Below are 20,338 nucleotides of genomic sequence, written 5' to 3'. Positions count from 1 at the left end.
CTGCAAATAGAAGGAAGTTAACAGAGCTCTCCTACAGAATGCTGCAGGCAAGTTCTGAAGTAATACTGCCTGGGGTAAGAGATGACTGGCTGTTGAACACACAGTACAATTCCCGAGACAGTGGCAAAACTGTTTCCTAAGGAAGGGGTACATTTGGAACCATGAAAATTGGGAAATTCCTAGGGCCACAAAGGCAAGGTCAACACAAGATGAGTGCACATAAAGGGTCAGGGTGATCCCTACAAGTTGGCCTGGAGCTATTCTTTAAACTCATTATATGGATAAGCACTGAAGAAGAGCACTTGTTTAGATTTGCAAAGACTGGGAAAAACGTTTTCTTTTTTTCTTCTTTTTTTTTCCTTTTCTGTAAGCTCCTGGTATTCAAGGAAATGTATGTCCAAAATGTCAAAATATCCAGGTTTCAATAAAAGGCTGCAAAACACAATTAGAAACAGGAAACGATGGTCCAGGCAAAAGAGATTATCAAAGCATTAGAAACTATCAATGAAGAGAACCAGACAGGAGATTTTTAAAAATGTGTTCCTGAATATACTCAAAGAGCTAAAGTAAAGCATGGACAATGAACTAAAGGTAATAATGAAAAGGGTAGATGAATACAAAGAGAAAACCAACAGAGAGATGAAATTTATGAAAAGGAACCAAACAGAGCTGAAGATAATAGTATAAGAAATTTTAAATCCCCTAAAGGGCTTCCACAGCAAATTGAAGCTGAAGAAAGAATCAGAGAACTCCAAGCCCACAAAGACTTACACCACAGCATATTATTATCAAATTGTCATATGCCAACTCTAAAGAATTCTGAAAGCTGCAAGAGAGAAGCAATGTATCCTGTACAAGGGCACCTCAATAAGAGTATGTATTGATTTCTCATCAGAAGCCATGGAGGCAAGAAGGCAGTGGTGCTGAAAGTAAAAATTTCCAGCCAATAATTCTATATCTGGCAAAACTGTCTTTCAAAATGAGGGAGTTTCTCACCACTAGACTGGACCTACAAGATATGTTGAAGAAAACTATGCAGGTTGAAAAGAAAGGGCAATTGACTGTCAAATGAAGTCACATGAAGAAATAAAGGTCTCCAGTGAAGGCAATGACATGTGTAAATATAAAAGCCATTACTGCTACATTTTTGGTTTGTAATTCCACATTTTATTCCTTACAGGATCTAAAAGGTAAATGCATAAAATATATTAATAAGTCAATGGTTTTGGACTCACCATGTATAAATATGCAATTGTGACAAGAACTGCATAAAGGTATGTGATGGAGGAGCAAAGAACCAGTTTATGTATGCTATTGAATTTGTTAAATTGGTATAAAAGCAAACAAGATTGTTATAGATTTACTATGTTAAATTTAAGCTCGATGGTAACTACAAAGAAAATATTGAAGAACATGCAAGCTCATAGTGATAGTAACTAGTGTACAGGTTGCCATGTGGGGGAAAAGGGGATTGTGGGATTAATGTATAATAGGTATGTTTCTTTTTGGGAGCATGGGAAATTTTTAGTAATGAAATTCACAATATTGTGAATGCAATTAATGCAATTGAATGGGATTAGAATTGGTTGAGATGGGAAAGTAATGTTGTATATATATGTTCACAATTAAAAAAAAGAAATAGAAAGAGCAACTAAAGAGACAATGACAATTAAATGTAATGCATAATCTTGGATGAGATCTAGCAGGGCAGGAGAAAAGGCTCAAAGGGACATTACTGGGACATAGGAAAAAAATTGGAAAAAAGGCTATAAATGTTTAATCAACGTTAAATTTTTTGAACTTTATAACTCCACATAAAGTGATTACATAAATTAATATACTTTTTCTCATGAAATGTACATACAGTACTAGTGGTAAGTGTTCAAGGAGCATGATGTGCTCAACCTACACTCAAGTTTTTATAAGATAGATAGATAGATAGATAGATAGATAGATAGATAGATAGATAGATAGATAGGAAGGAAGAATGATATGGAAAATGTAGCAAAATGTTAAAAATTGATGAATCTGGGTATCTGGGGTAGCAGGGTATGCTGGAGTTCTCTGAAAGGGGTTTGTATTATTTTTATAACTGTTCTGTAAGTTTGAAATAATTTCAAAACAAAGAGGTAAAAAAAAGGTCAAGAGAATTTATGAGTTGTTTCACCCTTGTAATTCTAGAGGTCAAATGGCGTTTTATATGCTTTTCACAATAAAAACAGAACTATTTAAATAAGCTTGAAAACACCAACGGAAAACATATGCATACTATGATGTTTAAGTTATCTTTCATTTGAACCTAAAGTGTATTTACATTTAATGAAAGAAAACATTAACTTACGTTTGTACCAAATTTTGAACATGTCTGATTTTTCAATTTTTGAATGTCAGTTCTTAAGACTATAATAATCAAACAAATGATTTGACATTGATGTCACAGCCTGCTTTCAACATTCTTAATAAAAGAAACAACAAAATGCTGACTCTAGATGACCGTCCAAAATTCAGAGTTGGTATCTCCAACTCAATAATGTATTCTCATTAGCTTTCAAAAAGATTTAGCACTAGCAGATGATCAAGGGAAGAATGATAAAATGAGACTTATTATATGAATTTGTTTGTTTACTAGTTCATAAGTCTCCTATCAAAGGAAAAATATACAAAAATACACGTGTGTGTGTGTGTGTGTGTGTGTGAATGTACATATTATGGAGTTACTACCAGAGGTTTAAACATAATTCAGGAAAGTCCAATCATTGAAGGGCATTTTTCAGCATTGTAATATTTTGTTTAATTATACTGAGAGATAGTCATTCGAGAAAGAAATATTTTTTAAAAAGTCTTCTAGTGTATCGTGCTGTAAAATACTTTACACTTCAAAAGATCCCCCAGAAATTTAGCTTTGGCTCCTCTACTAACTAGTAATATAATTTTATGTATGCTTCATGACTGCACTCTAGTTTCTATGATTATAAATTGAGATGTTTTTAAAAATGATTTTTAAGGAATCCTTCAAGTAAAAGTTCTATGATTTTAAGATCTTCAGACAGAAGCAGAAAGTTAAAACTTAGAGTGAGTCCACAGGACACATTCTTTTCTGAGCCAATCAAGTGTCTAAAGTGGATTACTAGATTATTCAATTTATGAAGGATACAGATACATGTGCTTTTTTTCATTCCACATTTAGCATGGTTGAAAACATTTTCCTAAGATCTAGAGTTTTATCTAAAACAATGTGCACTAGGATTTTCTTTTTCCAAACACATTAAAATGATATAGGGTTAGATAGCCTCTTAGATTTGCAGTATGATGAAAAGAAATCAGTTCCCCACTCAAAATAGACAAATAAGAGTAATTATGAGAGGGTAACTGCCATTATCAACTACACCATATGCAAAGATCAGATATGAAGACTTTCCTCTGTGATGGTCCTCATGAATGCTAGCTTGCTTCATTCTCTAGCTAGAGCTGAGTAGGAAGCAGAATTGCATGGATGTTTTAATGGAAACAGCATGCTAAAGTGAGATGCCACCACAGATTTCCTTAGATTCAGGAACTATTTTTACTATTAGCTTATCTGGGAAGCCTAAACTTTTTTTTTCCATTTTTATGTTACTCTAATTCTTGTTCTTCCAGCCTCAAGTTCTCTCCAGTATATATTCATAATAATGTGAATGAGCATGGTGATTCTTGCCTCTGCAAGTTTTCACTGTCTATCTATGATATGCATTATCTCAATTTAATTTGGGTTGAAAATACATACTCTATGGCAGTATTCAAACATTTCAAGACATGTAAATCATTTTCTTTTAAAATTCACAAAAATAACAAAATACCTGGAAAGAATATGTACATACCTATTGCAAAATGAGCGAAAAGTAACTAAAAATCCTTTAAGTAGAATTCCAAGTGTATGTGATATTTTTGAACACAAATATTAGAATTGGCAACCCTAAGTATGCAAATCACATTCAAAATAAATAATTATTGTCAGTCATTTACGAAACGGTTCCATAGCTATTGCATACCAGCTTTTTTTCTTCTTAACTAGAATCATTTTTTTATTTGATTTAATTTTATTTTAGCAATTTTAAGAATGTAGGAAAAACAATCAGAAATTCTTATAACATATTCCATTTGCTTAGAAAATCTCATGAAAAATTAGATGTAAAACATAAGATAAGGAGAGTAAAATCAATCCAAGAACGGATGAATATTTATACATGGCAAATAATGAAGTTTAAAGAGACCATTTAAAAATTCTTAAATGCTTCAGAGCTGGTGCTCCTTTTAACACAGAAATCTCCTCCTGACTTAGCATGCTCAAAACTCTCCAAAGTCTTCCCATTCCATCTGGAGTGAAACCAAAAGTCTTTACTGTGGTCTACAAGATCCTACATCATCTCATCCCAAAATGTCATTCAGACACAATTCACGATGAAGCCCCTCATTCCCTCTGCTTCAGTCACTGTGGCCTTAGATGTAATGCACCAAGACTGCTACCATCCTAAGGTTTTTGTACTTCTTTTCTCTCTTCCTCCATAGCACATCTTCCAGATTATCACAGGAGTCACTCACTCCATCCCTTCAGTTAGGCAACTGTTCAAATGTCAGCCCTTTTGTGAAGGCCTTGCCTGTCTCCCCATCAAAATATCACCCTCCTTACCTTGAGTTATTTATGTTGGTCATAGCACCAATCACTAGCTGGCATTATATAATTCTGTGTTCATTGTCTACCTCTCCCACTAGTATGCATGATTCTTAAGGATGGGATTTTGGAAGTTATGTTCACTGCTGAGGTAAATGAGCAGTAGTAAGTGATCAACAAAAATTTGTTAAATGGAATTGAACTCTGGGAGCCAATTCTTGATTCACTGAGAGTATAAACTACTAGTATGATTTTGGGTTTTCAAAAGCACTCTTACTGACATTCTCAAAAGTGAAGCAAATTAGGAAGACGGGAGAGTTAGTCCCATAAGAACAAAAAAGATAACACCTTTTACTTTTAAAACAAAACCTTCTCATCCTGTTTGACATTGTCTCAACTGTCATCCTACTCTTTCTATGTCTTTTTTTTCCACATTATTAACTTCTGTTGTCATTTCCAACTCCCGCCTCACATTTTATGATTCAGATCTTCTTTATATAACAGACTTTTCAAAACTCACAAGGCAAAATGGATTGGGCCATGCCAGGATATGTAACTACATGTCTGTTTATATTTTTATCATCTGCTTTTAAATCACATAGAATGTGAACTTTTCCTGACCAAGATTGCATTGTACAGGTCATTTACAGATAATAGCTCACTATTTTAAATAATTACACATAAATAAGTGGGCATGGATTTTTTAAAAAAGTGCCACCTCTAGTTTTTTGGGCAGATATAGAAATATACCTTTCTAGTGATGAAGTATTAGCAAAGGACCTTTCTGGTTCATGTGCTTCTAGGGCTGCTCATATTTAGAGGGGGTATTAGCTTGAAAAAGAAAGAAGACTATTTCTGTACTAATTAATATACACATAAGAGGCAACTCCGCATTTCCCAGAAGCATCTGGAATTTACCCAGCCTTCACCAGAAAGAAAACTGTTTAAGAATACAGCTATTGATAGGATTAATTCTAGCCTTTGCAAAAGAATTAGAAATGGACAAAAGAGTGGGGAAGTCTCAATTTGTAACATTAATCTAGGCAAGTTTTTGCTTAGATTTAACAGATTTAACAGAGTTTTACTTACATTGATACAGCACTACTAATGGCTAAGGAGCCCTTCAAGGTGTGCCCAGTGCATCTCACATCATGATCAATAATACATTAATATATTTTTTTCTACATTTTGAGCAACTGACCTAGGCAGCAAGGCCCCTAAGGTAAACACCACAAACCTCCAAGACTTTCAATCCATTTAGGAAAACAAGAAGTAAAACCATAAATCATATATATAAAATAACAACTAGTAATGCCAAGTGTAATTTGAGCTATTGATGATGAAGGTTTGGGAGGTTGAGAGGCTTCAAGGAGAAGGTCAATATAAAGTCTGGCTGCTCTCATGGGAGAAAACTAAAGGGCAGAGCATTCAAATGGAATCTATTGAAGCAAAGAGTACGGCAAATGTGCACAGAAATGAAGAGATGGTGTTTCACCCCTGGGTTTCTTTTCAATACAGGCCATATCCCACACCTGCAAAACTAGCTGTCAAAGCTGGTGAGCAAACAATGCATTTATATAAAATACGCTCAGAAAAGCATCTAAGGTATATGGAGAATGGGGGAAGGAAAAGGAGAATGAAGCCATTATTACAGTTCAGAAAGAAAAACAGTTCTTTCTCAGTGAATGTTCTTTTTACCACCCTTGTTCTTTCTGTGAAACTGTACAGTTTTAAAGGCCCACAGGTCAACTCTTTTAGGCAGCAGTTAAAGGATATGTGATTCAGTCAAAATAATTCATTACTTTCTTTTCCATCAGGCAAGGTAAAATACTCACCATCAAGGACTTTGCCCCCAAATGGCCCAGCAGTTCACAGGATGAAAGCATGTGATTGTGTTATAGCAACTGGGCACCATGATGGTTAAGCCCCAGTGCTGTGTTTAATAAATGCAGAGCCAGCGGGAATGGAAGAGAGCACAACACAGAGGTAGAACAGGGGAGAAATCAATTGTATTGATGGGATGCAGAGCAAGTGTACTCCTTCTCTTGTCATTGTAGTATCAGCTGCAATCCCCAAATAGTTATTATAACACATTTCTAGATTATATTTTAAGGTCTCCAGAAAAAAATGAATATTAAAAAATGATATTTCCCAAAATGTTGGTTCTCTTTAATTATGTAGCCATGGGTGAGTCACAGAAATCTTGCATGTCTAAAATGATGGGTTTTAAATAAATAAGAGAGTTAAGTGACCTTCCTCAGGAATTCAGATTAGCTAATAAGAAATTTGAACTTCAGTAGCTCATTTTCAATGATGATTATAATTCAGAGAAAAGTTTAGCTGTATACAAAATTTAAAACATTATATTTAAAAGAAGTAACTGCAAATACAATAAAACAATGTCAATAAATAGTCTAAAGGCAAACACTGAAAGTCAAAACAATAGCATAACAGACTCACTGAAAACAAGTAAATGGTCCCTCCTCTAGGGCACTGAATTGAGATGATACTTATCTTTTCCTTCTTTATCTCTATCTTGCATATAATTAGATGCTAAAGTTGTAGAGGCTGTTTGAACATACACATTTAAAAATACTTATGCCAAGTTAAATATTGTCCCTAATTTAAATGATGGCTTAAACAAAATGAAAACACTTAAGATTGGGTTACTTGTAATGCTAAATGAGGAATATATAATATATCACATTTCTCTACTTTAAAAAAAAACTTTTTTAATGTTCATCATTAACACACTCTATAAAGAATTTTTAAAAAATATGTTGTAATATGCCAAAATCAAAACGGATGTTACCATATTATGGCTCATCATCAGAGATATGAATTTTGGTACTTCCAACTTTGTAAAATTTGTTAGAGTAACACGTTAGCAATATTTATGCACAGATGCTGGCACAGGCCAAAATAATTCCATCTATTTTCAGTAATAGTTTGGTAAGCTAAAATCTGTATAAAAACAATTCTGCATGATATACTCTCAACATTCCTCAAAGCCAGGTAATCAGAAGAGTGACAAACAGCGGGAAGATGTTAATAGATTCCTTTTGACAATCCATGTATTTATATTTATTATAAATTCTTTTGACGAATGCCATTCAATAAAAGGGGTATTTTTCCAACACATCATTAGGGGAATTACAACTAAAATCTATTTATTTTTGTTTGTTTGTTAACATAGTAACCCCCCAAATCTATTAAAATAGAAATATAACCCTAGTCTTATAAGTTGACAACTACACTAAGGCTACTGGGATCAAAGATGTAATTCTACAATATTTTTTTCTGATGAATATATACTATCATTTGTTTTCTCAGGTTTCTTCAGAACTCTGAATATGATATATGTAACTAAAATCATAAAGTTCCATTTTATACATGAACTTTTACGGAAATGATATAGTAGCTTTCTTTCTCATATTGAAAATTTTGATGAAAATAACTTTTAAAGTTAAAGAAGTATTATAGACCATAGAAATGATACTTTTCAAGTTCTCAAGTTTTATGAGTGGTACATCTCTGTTTTTAAAAGGATGGTCTAACGTTTCCTAATCATGACCAAGAATGCAAATATTTTCTAACATAATAACTCCTTAATTTACTTAATCTCCCACCCAGTACCAATTCTAACTCACAAGTCATGAGCTTGAGATACAATGGGTGAACCGAAGCTACATGCCGAATATATTTTTACAATATAGTTGTGGATTATTAGTGAACATCAGCAAATTTCCTAAATTTGCCAGCATTTAAGTATACCATTTGAATGAAAAAGAATAACTGGGTATTATTTTCCAAAGGTCTTTAAGACAAAAGAGAATTAGCAAGTTCCTTTTATCCCAAGGCAGTTTAAGGCAGTAATTAAAGTTTATATCAAGAAAAGGGGTGGGAGAGGTAAAAGGGTCATCAAGACCCAAGCAGGTCAATAAATAGACTCAGAAAAATAGGGCTGAATGGGAGAATAGATTTACCTGGCTATCCAATCTAAAAATTGATCAAAAAAATCTTTCTGACTTGCTTTACTTTGCTTTACTTTTTAATGTGCTTTTGATATTTCCTACTTTAACAGGAAATGATGTAGTCTTAAAACTATATTTTAAAACATTAAATTTACCAGAAAATTTAATAATTACTTATATAATAAGCACAGTCAATTCATAGCCTAATGACACATACAATATTTCAGGAAGCACACGATAATTATGTGAATATACAGTAGTTCAAAGATAGACCCGTTCAGTTCTTCAGACAAACAACAAAAACAAAAACTGAATATTGTTTAAAATGGTCAGAGATGTAGCTGTAATTATGCCAGTTCTGAATAACAAGTTCTTGGTTATTTCTCATCATGTGTAGAACATCATATGAGCTGGAACTTTTTATAACCACTGTTTGGGACTCCATTTCACTTCTATTAACATTATTGATAAACTCAGTTTCATTAAAAATAATAGTTATCCGTAAGGAACTCAGAAAGTATAATGCAAAATCTTGGTTGTTATCAGACACAGTTTGATATTAGCTCCAATTAGTGCATATTTTTCACAAAGTTTGTACTTTATAATTCATCCTGTAAGTATAAAACTACAATATAAAAAATAAAATCAAGTAATGGCTTTTATTGAATATGTCCCTTTCAATAAAATAACAATGTTGTCTCTCAATGAAACCAAAGATTAGATATTAAAATGGCAAGATTGAAAAAAAACGTAGTTCTCCAGGGAATTAAAATGTTATAATATATTTTGTTGAGAAACTGAGGACATTTTCCTAAGAACCTTTGCTATATTATAAAGCATATGCTTTGTTAAATGTCCATATATATTCTTCAAAAATTGACTGCTTTTATTGCATTAACATTTCTATATCTTAAAAGTATGACTGTTTTGCATTTCACTGGAATTATTAATTAGCTTAGATACCTGAAAATTAAATATCTCAACTTCATGAAACTGAAGTCGTAACAGTAACTACCATTTTGCTTCCAAGTTCTCAGAAAGTTCACATTTAATTCTTATAATTTCCTTACCTATGAAACAGGGTGAATTAAATCCACTGTAGAGATTTTATTAGTGCATTATGGTTCAGTTTCTTAAATCATTTAAAAAACAGATAGTTAAAAGTATTTTACTTAGTAACAAAAGTTGTCATCAGTAGTTACCATTCCTTTTTTTTTTTTTTTAATAAAAACAAAAGTAATTTTCAAAATAAAATAAAAACTTGAAAGTCATTCCAGGAAAATAAATTCATATACTAGCTTCTGATGTCTGGAATAGAACTGCTAGCCAAATATAGATAGCATATCAGCAGCATTCATTATGGTAGTAATAATAATATACATATTCAATCACAGGGACAGTATCTACCACAAAAAGTCACGGCCATATACAACAAATTTTAAAACAATACATTTACTTTTAATACGTCTTCCATTATTTCCTCTTAATGTGGCATACTTCTAATTTGAAGTCATAATATCATTCTGCAATATTCAATTGTGCTTAACAATGATTTCAAGTGAAAAAGACAAAAAAATCCTCTGGTAAGGAATAAGCAACTAACCTGCTGAGATATATTTCATCCTTTTTATTCTCTATCACAAAGTAATCAAAATGATAAGAAAGGATAAATAGTAGGAAATGAATGTTTCATTAGTTCATTTTTGAAAATTCACCAAGTAGGTTTTCAAAATATACGTGAGACAAAATCAAAATCATAAGTCATTGTGTTTTACTTTACTATAATTTTAATTAATTTAGCCAAAAACTCTTCAAACATTAAATATAAACTTACTTGACCACATAACAACATGAGAAACTCTATTCAACACATTATGCCCAATAAAATTAGGTTGGTTTTAAACACATTATCATGTAAAGAAGCAGAATAAATTAACCTGAAACACAAAACTTAAAAAGCAGTCTTGGGAATAACTTTTTTCTTATAGTCATTACCAAACCCTTATTGGACTGATTACCTATGCAAGAAAATTTGCATAAAGCTGAAGAAAGGGCAATAACATTACTCCCTGGCTTATCTAAGAACTCATAAAAATAAAAGGCTCTAACCATTTTATTTTATTAGATTCTCTAATATATAAAATGCTGCTATTTTCTATAGTTTTATTAACATTATTAATCATTTGCCCTTCCTATTTTCTCCCATCTAAAAATCTTAATTCTATCCCTAAAATTTTATTCTAAAAAACAAATTAATTTAAAATATGTCTCTTTGGTTGCAAATCATTATTACCCCCACCCCCAAAATGCACAAAAGAATTCTAGAAAGAAATATAACCCAAACTTCTGTAATACAACCAGCCATTGGTGATCATCAGTCCCACCAGGTACTCCTTCTATCTTCTACTAGTATTTAAAAGACAGAGGCCCTTTGCCTGATGGGACCTGTAGTTTCTTAAAAGAAAAATGAGGATGGCAATTATTTGTTATTAGAATCTTACCATGATGCGAATATCATCCCACTAGAAGAGGGGTTCTTTGCAAAGGGGTTCCACTGACCCCTTTGCCAGTCAGATGAAATCCATGGACCCCTTACTAAGTCCACACTATACTGTGTATTATTCAATAAATATATCACTCCAGCACCAGCATATTTCCACAAGAATAACGTTATTTTGAATTTCAATTCAAGCTCATGGACTGCTTGTCTAGATTTCATAAAGTTGACCAATTTATGTCCCAATACTCTAACATCCTGAAAAACCTATCAACCATAAAAAACGCATATATGAATATGTGCCCATATATTACAAAATCATTTGGTAATAATATCTATAATCTGAGTTTTACAACATTGTAAAATAAGAATTACGGTCGTTAGAGGAAAAAGACATCCCATAAGTATTGATATGAAAACAATACTTCAAAATAAATAGAAAGTTTTCATTTGAGTATAGTACAGCACTTTCTATAGAATTTAATATACATTGTGCATTTTCATACCTTTACTTGGGCACAAATTTTGTGTTTTTCATTGTTACTAAATTTTTTGTATTCAAACATATGATATTTTAAATCTTTCAATATTCGGGAATTCTAAACTTTTTTTGTTTATTTATTACTTTCAATACTCAATATTTGCCAGCGACTGCTTAAGTACTTCAATGTTTAATCAGACCCATTTCATTGATTAAAATAGTTCTTCAAACCATTTAGATAATGTTTTCCTAAACGCATTCGGGAAAGAGAAAAAATATTTCCACAGAATTATCAGATAACGTTAAAGGGTTCACAATCTCCTTCACCCACACCCAAACTCCATCTCATTTCCCTTGATGGCACCTACCCTAGAGTTGTCATGGTGACGATGGTATACCAGAAGGCGGCAGGGATGCTGGTGAACTTGCTGGCCGAAGACCCCTTCTCTGCGTAAAACATAACTGTAGCGAAAATGATGATAGCCATGGTGAGTGAAAAGAGCAAGAAGCCCAATTCTGAGGCACAGCTCTTCAGTGTGTACCCCAGGATACGCAGGCCTTGAGAGTGGCGGGAAAACTTAAAGATCCGGAAGACCCGGAAGACTCGGAGTGTGACAAAGGCCCCACTGACATCCTCATTGTCTGTCATCACCAGCCCAATGTAGTAAGGCAGGATGGCCACCACATCGATTATACTCATGACACTACGCACAAAACGGTAACGACTAGGTGCTGCAGCCAGGCGAAGCAAGTACTCAACGGTGAAGATCATGACGCAGGCTGTATCCAAGCAGAAGAAGGCCACTGCATACCGCTCGCCACAAGGCAGTTCTTTAATGTGACCTGGGCTAGACCCACACGGTACTGTTTCGACCACATTGGCGATGACTGAGACGGCAATGAAGAACCCAGTAACATAGTAGAACACCAGGGCCATTGTGCTGGTGTGGGGATTCTCAAAGGCCCGCCAGACCTTCTGCCGAGCCGTCATCGTGGGCAGGGCACTCTCTCCTGTGTTATCGGTATCGGCATCGTCCTGTAGACGCTCCGCGTTCTCCCGCCTGCGGTCCTTGTACTCCTCGTAACAGCAGTCGCCAATAATTTCTGGAATGAGGCCAAAAAAAGCCAATTCTTCGTCATAAGCAGAGATGCACTCATGGCGGGGATAGTGGAGCTTCCCAGTGCGGTAGAAATTCAGGATGTGGCGGAAGATATCTGGGTCACGGTCAAAAAAATACTGCTGGGTCTCTGGATGATAGAAAAAGTCCCTCTCAGAGCTGCCCAGCAGAGTATCTGGATAACGTTCCAGGGTGTCCTGCCATGTCTGGAATCGGGTGCCACTAACATTCAGCACAATTAGAGCATCTTGAGTCCTTTTCCTCTCCTGCCTTGGGGGAGCTGGCATGGGCCCCGAGGCCACAGGCATCCACCCAATGGCTGCTGCCCTTGCAAAGGGCAGCCACGCTGCTACACCAGCTGCCATGGTTCCTTGGAGTGGTGGCAAGGAGAGGGTAACTAAGCCTCTGCAGCGGGTCGAAGTAGCTACGAGCACTCACTTTCTCCTCTCACACAAAATACTCTGAGAAATGTGGTCTAGACGTATCACTCTTATTCCGAGACAGGACTCCTGGTGAAGCCACAGTTCTCAGAAGGGCAAGTATCCCTCAAAGACAGGTACTTAGGAGTAATAGTAGCAAAGATACAAATGTCCTAACAATCACCACCAATAGACCCTTGCCAAACCTCTTTCAACAATTGGACCCAGCCACCCAGCACAAATTAGCACACAGGTGACTTTAGTCGCAGCAGTTTCTGCAAACAGGTGTTTCTGATTTCTCCCCGGACACAATCTGGATAATCAGAGGTCAGTATGTGCCGTGTAGATAGAGGAAAAGACGCAGGACAGTCACCCAGTGATATTCTTTTGTCGAATTAGGGAACCCTCCAACCTTCCCCTTTTCGCTCTTTCAAACCTTCCCTTCCCAAGTGCCCCTTCCCGCCAAAGGAGTCTCAAAAAGGCGACCTGTTGTAGCTTCCAAGATGCGGTCACGGCCGCTGCCCCACGTCTTTCTTTGGCAGTCCGGTCACCGCCTCTATCCCTCTGGCCGTATTTGCAGGGAAGTAGGGGACGTGCGGTGGGAACGATGGGGGCGTTAATATAAATCCTCCTCCCCCACGTCTATCAGCACACCCTGTGTCTGCCAGAAGCGTTTGCCAGTCGCCCCTTCACTCTCTTTTCAAGTTCAGCTCAGGTGCAGCGTGACACTTACAGAGCCCAGGAGCAGGCAGCCGCCGCCGCCGCGGCGGCAGCAGCATCTGTCTCCGCGCAGAACGCGCCTCGGCCGCGGTACATACCTGGCAAAGTGCGCGCCGGGGCTGAGTTGCATAGAGACTTTCTCCTCGCCGTGCACCCGGAATGGGAAAAGGAGAGAAAGCAGCTCCGGAGCAGCCGAATTCGATCCGCCACGGCAGCATAAATAAAGCTCAAGCGAGCTCTTCTTCCCCTTCCCCCATCCCTTCGTGCCTCCCTCCTCCTTTTCACCTTCCAAAAGCCAGGCGCAGGCGAGTCCAGCAGCAGCAACAAGTTCAAAAGGTGCGGGGAAGGCGAGAATAGAGGGGACACGCTCCTGCCAACTTACTGTGCGGCCGCTGTCGCCAGGGCCCGAGCGGCGCGGCGCGGGGCGGCAGGGCTACCGGGCTGCGGGGCGCGCGGGCGGGCGGCGGCGGCGGCGCGGCGGGGCCGGGGCCGGGGCGGGCACGGGTTGTCTCCCGAGCGCTGAGGCAGGAGGCGCTCGGCTGCGCGGGGGCGCGGGAGGGCGGCTCGCTGCTTCCCCGCCAGTGGGTGGTCCTGCATCTCCCCGGGCTCCCCGCGCCGCTCTGCTCGTGCGATCAATAAATAAGGAGAAAATAAATAAATAACCGCGCGCACGCCCAGCCAAGCAGGTTATGAAAGGCGTCGCCTGCCTTTCCCTCGGCTTGACCTTTCTCCGCCCCCGTCCCCTCGGGCTCTTCTCGCTCCACCCCAGCCACCCACCAGCCCCGGCGCAAAATGTCACCGAGGGAGAGCATTCAGGTGGATCTGCCGGGGGAGGAGAATGAGCCTCTGATGAACAAAGGGAAGCTTCACGCGCGCGGCTGCGGTGGTTTCGTGGTGGAGAGGAGGAAGCGGACCGGTGCCTTGCGTCTGCCTCCAGGGTCCTGGTTAAAGGCGAGCGTGGGAAAAAGGGGGTTGGGGGAAGAAAAATGAAGAAGCTGGGAAACACGGTGAGCGGAGCGGAACGCGCAGGAATTGGTTGTCTTCTGAGGGCGACTTGGTGGCAAGACCTGCAAAGCCCCGCGGTGGAATTTTTAAGTGTTTTTCCCTCTTTCTTTTTATTAATATATATATTTTAAACCAGAGGTTAGCATTGCAGGGATTAATATGTGATCTATCCAACTTGCAGGAAAGTCAGGCCGTATCTTGCGCCTAGGGTTTGCTACAACTCCTTTTCGCGTCCTTTGCGAATGACACGAGCGATTTAGTATCCTTTCCTAAATGTCAGCGTCAAGGCACGTTTGCTTGTGAGAGTTTGTGTCCCCTTCAGCCTTTCTGCGCATCTCTTCCTAAATCTAAAATGGTTAAAATAGTTAAAGGTGTCCGTGGGAAGGGTAAGTATTGTGGAAAGAGACAGGGAAATCGTCGCGGGCAACCGTTTTGTTTTTCCGTGTACCCCGCCCCGCAGTCATTAAGAGTCTTCCTAAAAGTCAAACGTGTAACATTTATAACCACTAGATGGCGTAAATGGTTTGGATGCTTTAGAAAGGTGAAGGATCAAAATTAACTGACCCAAAAGAGAATCGGATCATATAATCATCTACAAATCCCCGGCTTCCCCCTACATTTTAGTGATTCTATGGATATATACTACTTAGACTTTTGTGTGCATTTTGATGGATATGGGATGGAAGGTGGAGAGTCTCCTTCTGAGATGTCTTTGAAAATTAAATCTAGATTTTTTTATGTAGGGTCCTTTGAAAGAGTGAGGCTTTATCCATGTTAATTAAGGAGAGAAGCAGCCTGCTCCTGGCTTTTGACAGAAGCCGAATTTCTTCCTGAAAATTATTATCTTTTCTGGGCTGGGCATGGCTGCCCTTAGTCTAAAAAGTAACTAGCATGTAAGGTCCAGTGCAGAAATTTCCTTTCAAGCCCTGGAGATCATAGGCATGATGTATCAACCTTAGAAATCTGACATTGAATACCCTACGAAAATATAGATACTAAAAATAGAGTATATAGATAACTACCCCAGGAGGGGAAAAACAAACCTTATAATGTACACAATTTTCCTTGGAGATAGAAAGGTGACTTTTCGTTTATTTGCTTGCTTGCTTACGAGTGTAGGGATTTAGGGATCACTAAGCTAGTGGTTAATGAAGTCAGAACTAATGCACCATCTCAGTTTGAGAACACCGAGCTGAAAACACCTGCTGTTTATCTGTTTGTATTGACTTGAGGTGGAAGATGTTTATTAACAAGTATAATAGTCTGCGTACCTGGGGGAAAAATTAAGTAGTAGAAAATAAAAAGAATGCCTCTACTTACCAATTATATAAGAAAATTAGCCCTTTCCAAATCCAGAGAATAAGGTAGTCCTGTGACTGTCTGGTTTTAGAGTGCTGGGCAGGGCATTTAGAGAATGGAGAACCATGAATATTCAACTGATGCCAGTACTCACAGGCCATCCTATAAAGGAGGAGTAAGTGACCTAAATAGAGTTATTAAACTTCTATCTAGGAGGCTGAACACTTATAAAGATAAAGGCTGACGTTTAACTCCATGAAAAGGCCCAAATGACAAGAAGATAAAATTTGGAATATTTAAAAATGTGTTATGATCTTCCCAACCTCCAGCCTCTACAATCTTCTTGGTATAGTGGCAAAATTGTGGGCTTATGAATTAAACACATCTAGATTCAAATTCCAACCAAAGAAGATAATTATTTGTTTTGTGTCATTTGGAAAAATGCTTTACCTTCTGTAATCAGCAATTATAGGTAATAAACCTTACCTTTTCAGGCCGACTGTGAGGGCTAAACAGTATAATACTTACAAATACCAACAGAGTACTTGGCACCTGGTAGTTGTTCAATATTAATTCCTTTTTAACTTAATGCATGATAGAAATGGAATTCATTATGTTTAAGTAGGATTTGAAATTCCCCAAAATATTTTCATGAATTTATTCTTGACTCTGAGTCCAGAACTTCCCTTGTACTAACATGTGTATAACTCTGATACTTTAATATTCATTCATACCTTGAAATGTATGAAGTTCATTTATACAAAACTGGCAGAACACTGTCTATGATTCTCTTGTCCTAGGATTCCTTTTCCTCCCTTTTGTATTCCTTTCATATATAGTCTGCTTCGCTGATCATAGGAACAACAGACTCAGCAAGTTCAAAATTGAATATTGAATTCATCAATCCTCTTCTCCAGTCATTTGCTACTTCTCTTTTCTCTTTTCATGAATGAAGCCCAAGGAAGAAACTTGATAGTCATACTAGACTGTCCTGTTCTTTGCCACTTTGTCCCAACAAACACACAAACATCACCCAAAAAACCACTAAGTCTTGTATATTCAAACCCCTTTTCAATCTATTTTTTAATCTATTTTGAGATCACTATAAATTCATAAGCAGCTGTGAGAAATACTGTAAGAGTCCTTGTACCCATCCCCTAATTTCCTTCAAAGGTAACCTCTTACATAATTATAGTAGAATATCACAACCAGGATATAGGCATTGATACAAATCTGCTGACTTTATTCAGTTTGCATGCACTAATTTCTTGTGTTTATATTTAGGTATATCCAGTTTTATCAGAGGTATAGATGTACGTGATATGGAAAATTTCTATCCCAAGGATCCTTTGTACTACGCTTTGATAACCACAGCCACCTCATTCACTCCACATTCCCTAATCTCTATCAATCACTACAATGTTTTCCATCTCTATAGTTTTGTCAAATTGATGATGTTATGTAAGTGAAATCATGCAGTATGTAACATTTTCCAATTGCCTTTTTAAAAAAACTCCACAGAGTTGTTTAGTTCCATCCATTATTGCATGTATCAATAGCTCCTTCCTTTTTATTGCTGAATAGTTTTCATGGTATGGATGTACACACTTTGTTTAACCATTGATCTATTGACATTGGGATTGGCTCCAATCTTTGACTAATATAAATAATGTTGCCACGAGCACTCATCTACAAGCTTTTACATGAAAATAAGTTCATTTCTCTGATATAAATGTGCGAAGTGGAATTGCTGAGTCATATGGTAAGTATGCATATACTTTTGTGAGAAACTACTATAATCTTTTCCACAGTAGCTCTATCATTTAACATCTCACTGTCAAAGTATTAGTTATCCAGTTTTTCATTATCTTTACCAGCATATGGTGTTAACACTATTTTTTTTTAAATTTTAAGCCATTCTAATATCACAGTGTGTTTTTAAATTTGTATTTCTCTAATGGCTAATTATGTTGAACATATTTCCATGTGCATATTTGCCATCTTTATATCTTCTACAATGTAATGTGAGTTTCTATCTTTGTCTTTTGGATTTTTTATCTTTTACTGTTGACTTTTGAGGAATCTTTCTGCATTTTAAATAATTGTCCTTTGACAGATATGTGTTTTGCAAATATTTTCTCCTAGTCTGTAGATTGTCCTTTCATCCACTTCACAAAATCTTTTGCAAAGCAAAATATTTAAATTTTGATGAGGTCCAATTTATTGAACCTTTTGTGAATTGTACTTTCAATGCCAAACCTAAAAATCTTTCCTAGCCTAGCCCTATGTCCTGCAGATTTTGTATATGTATTTTTTCAAAAAATATTTGTAATTTTACATTCTAAAATTATATCCATGATCCATTTTGAGATAATTGTTGTATAAAGTATGAGATTTATTTCAAGGTTGATTTTTTTGTGTATCCATGTCCAGTTGTTCTTCCACCATTTCTTGAAAAGGCTATCCTCTCTATGTTGAATTGCTTTCTCACATTTGTCAAAAGTAGTTGGGCATATGGCAAGATGGGCAAGATGGTGGCAGAGTAAGAAGCTCTAAGAGTCAGCTCATCCTACAAGGCAGTTAGTAATCACTCAGAGCTATCTAAATCACCTATTTGAGGGGCTTAGGAGACCAGAAGAGCATCCTGCAACATCCTTAAAAGAATGGCAGGAGGAGACTGCCCATCTACAGGAAAGATAGTGAGTAGAGTACTCCACACCATGGAGGCTGGTGCCTATCCTCCACTGGTGATGCAAGCTGCTCAGGAGATAATCCGTGGTTGGAGTTGGAAGTCCATTTTCCAAAAATAGGAGAGAAAGAGATGGTTGGGCACTGACTTCAGCTGTTGCATAGTAAATTTGGCTGTCTAAAATATAATCCTAAGAACAGCTAAAGTTTGAACTTGTCCAATCGGAAAGAGGCTAATAGCCACCGTGTTAACTCTGCCCCTGGTATGGAAAGATGCAGGGCTGATTAAAAATCGCATTGACAGTAGGGACTAGCTTCTTTCCATCCATACCAGATTGCCACTCTAGCTTTGACTCCAGCCCCAACTCTGGCATAGAAGAAGCTGGGGGGACCTGTACCAGCCTCTCTGGGCAAGTACAGGTTCTTTCAGCTTACACAGACTGGATACTTGGTCACCTGTTGCTCCATTTCTGCCCTCCAATAGGATAGAGGGCTGTGTCTCCTTAGTATCTCTTGGCAACTGCAGGTGCTTTTGGCCCACACAGAATGGATACTCAGACACCTGTAGCTGCATCTCCACTCCACAATAGGATAGGAGGGAATCTGTGTTCTCTCAGCCTCTCTGGGCAAATGGAAAGCTTTCAGCCTCTACAGACAGGCTTGTTGAGCAACTGGGACTCCAGTCCTACTCCCCTCATAGGACAGTAGGGGGTTGGTGTTCCCTCAGCCTCTCTGGGCAACTGCAGGGGCTTTTGGCATGCACAAACTGGACTGTTGGACCCCCACTCCCAATAGGACAAGAGGGAAGCAGTGTCTCCCCAACCTCTCTGGGCAACTTCAGATCCTTTCAACCCATACAGCCTACATAGTCAGACATCTGTGACTCCATCCCCACCACCCAATAGGATAAGAGGGGAGGTGTGTTTCCTCAGCCACACTAGGCAGAGGCAGGTGCTTTTGGCTTGCATGGACTGGACTGTTAGCACTTGTGGCTCCACCCCCAACACCAAGAGAATTGGAGGGTAACTGTGTTTCCTCAGCCACTCTGGGAAACTGCAGGTTCTTTTGGTCCACACAGACTGGTCTGTTGGGTGCCTGTGGTTCCATCCCCATCCCTTAAAGGGCAAGAAGGGACAGTATTCCCTCAGCCTCTAAGGGCAACGGCAGGTGCTTTTGACCCACACTAGTCCTCATGGGAACCAGTGCTATGTCAATCTACTTGGGAAACTACAGTCAGTTTTGACCTGCACAGCTTAGTTTGCTGCCCACACCTGCAGCAACATGCCTGCCCCAGTCAAAGGAACAAGATAAGACTTCAGATGACATAAAGTAATTGAGTCAACTAATCATAGATGTTCAACAAATCTCCTTAATAAATTCAGTGAGATGGCTAAAGATATTAAGAATATTAAGAAGACACTGGGTGAGCACAAAGAATTTGAAACAGACATAGAAAAAGAGCAGATCTTATGGGTATGAAAGTCATAAT

At 37.8% G+C, this 20,338-nt stretch overlaps 1 protein-coding gene across 2 annotated transcripts in view; it reads right to left on the bottom strand.

Annotated features, from left to right (window-relative positions):
* Nucleotides 1–14,383, bottom strand: part of KCND2 (potassium voltage-gated channel subfamily D member 2) — a 521,026-nt gene extending 506,643 nt beyond the window's left edge. The window contains exon 1 of one of the 2 annotated variants that reach the window (XM_004458459.5): nucleotides 11,969–14,383. In XM_004458459.5, the coding sequence (XP_004458516.1) occupies nucleotides 11,969–13,083 (1,115 nt within the window). In that variant the 5' untranslated portion in view covers nucleotides 13,084–14,383. The remainder of the gene's footprint in view (nucleotides 1–11,968) is intronic. The other variant, XM_012525139.4, reaches the window with a different exon arrangement.
* Nucleotides 14,384–20,338: the final 5,955 nt, after the last annotated feature.

Source organism: Dasypus novemcinctus, chromosome 5 (assembly GCF_030445035.2).
Source record: "Dasypus novemcinctus isolate mDasNov1 chromosome 5, mDasNov1.1.hap2, whole genome shotgun sequence".
Classification (NCBI taxonomy): domain Eukaryota; kingdom Metazoa; phylum Chordata; class Mammalia; order Cingulata; family Dasypodidae; genus Dasypus; species Dasypus novemcinctus.
Note: the sequence above shows the minus strand (reverse complement) of the source record. Positions and strands in the feature narration are given on the sequence as shown.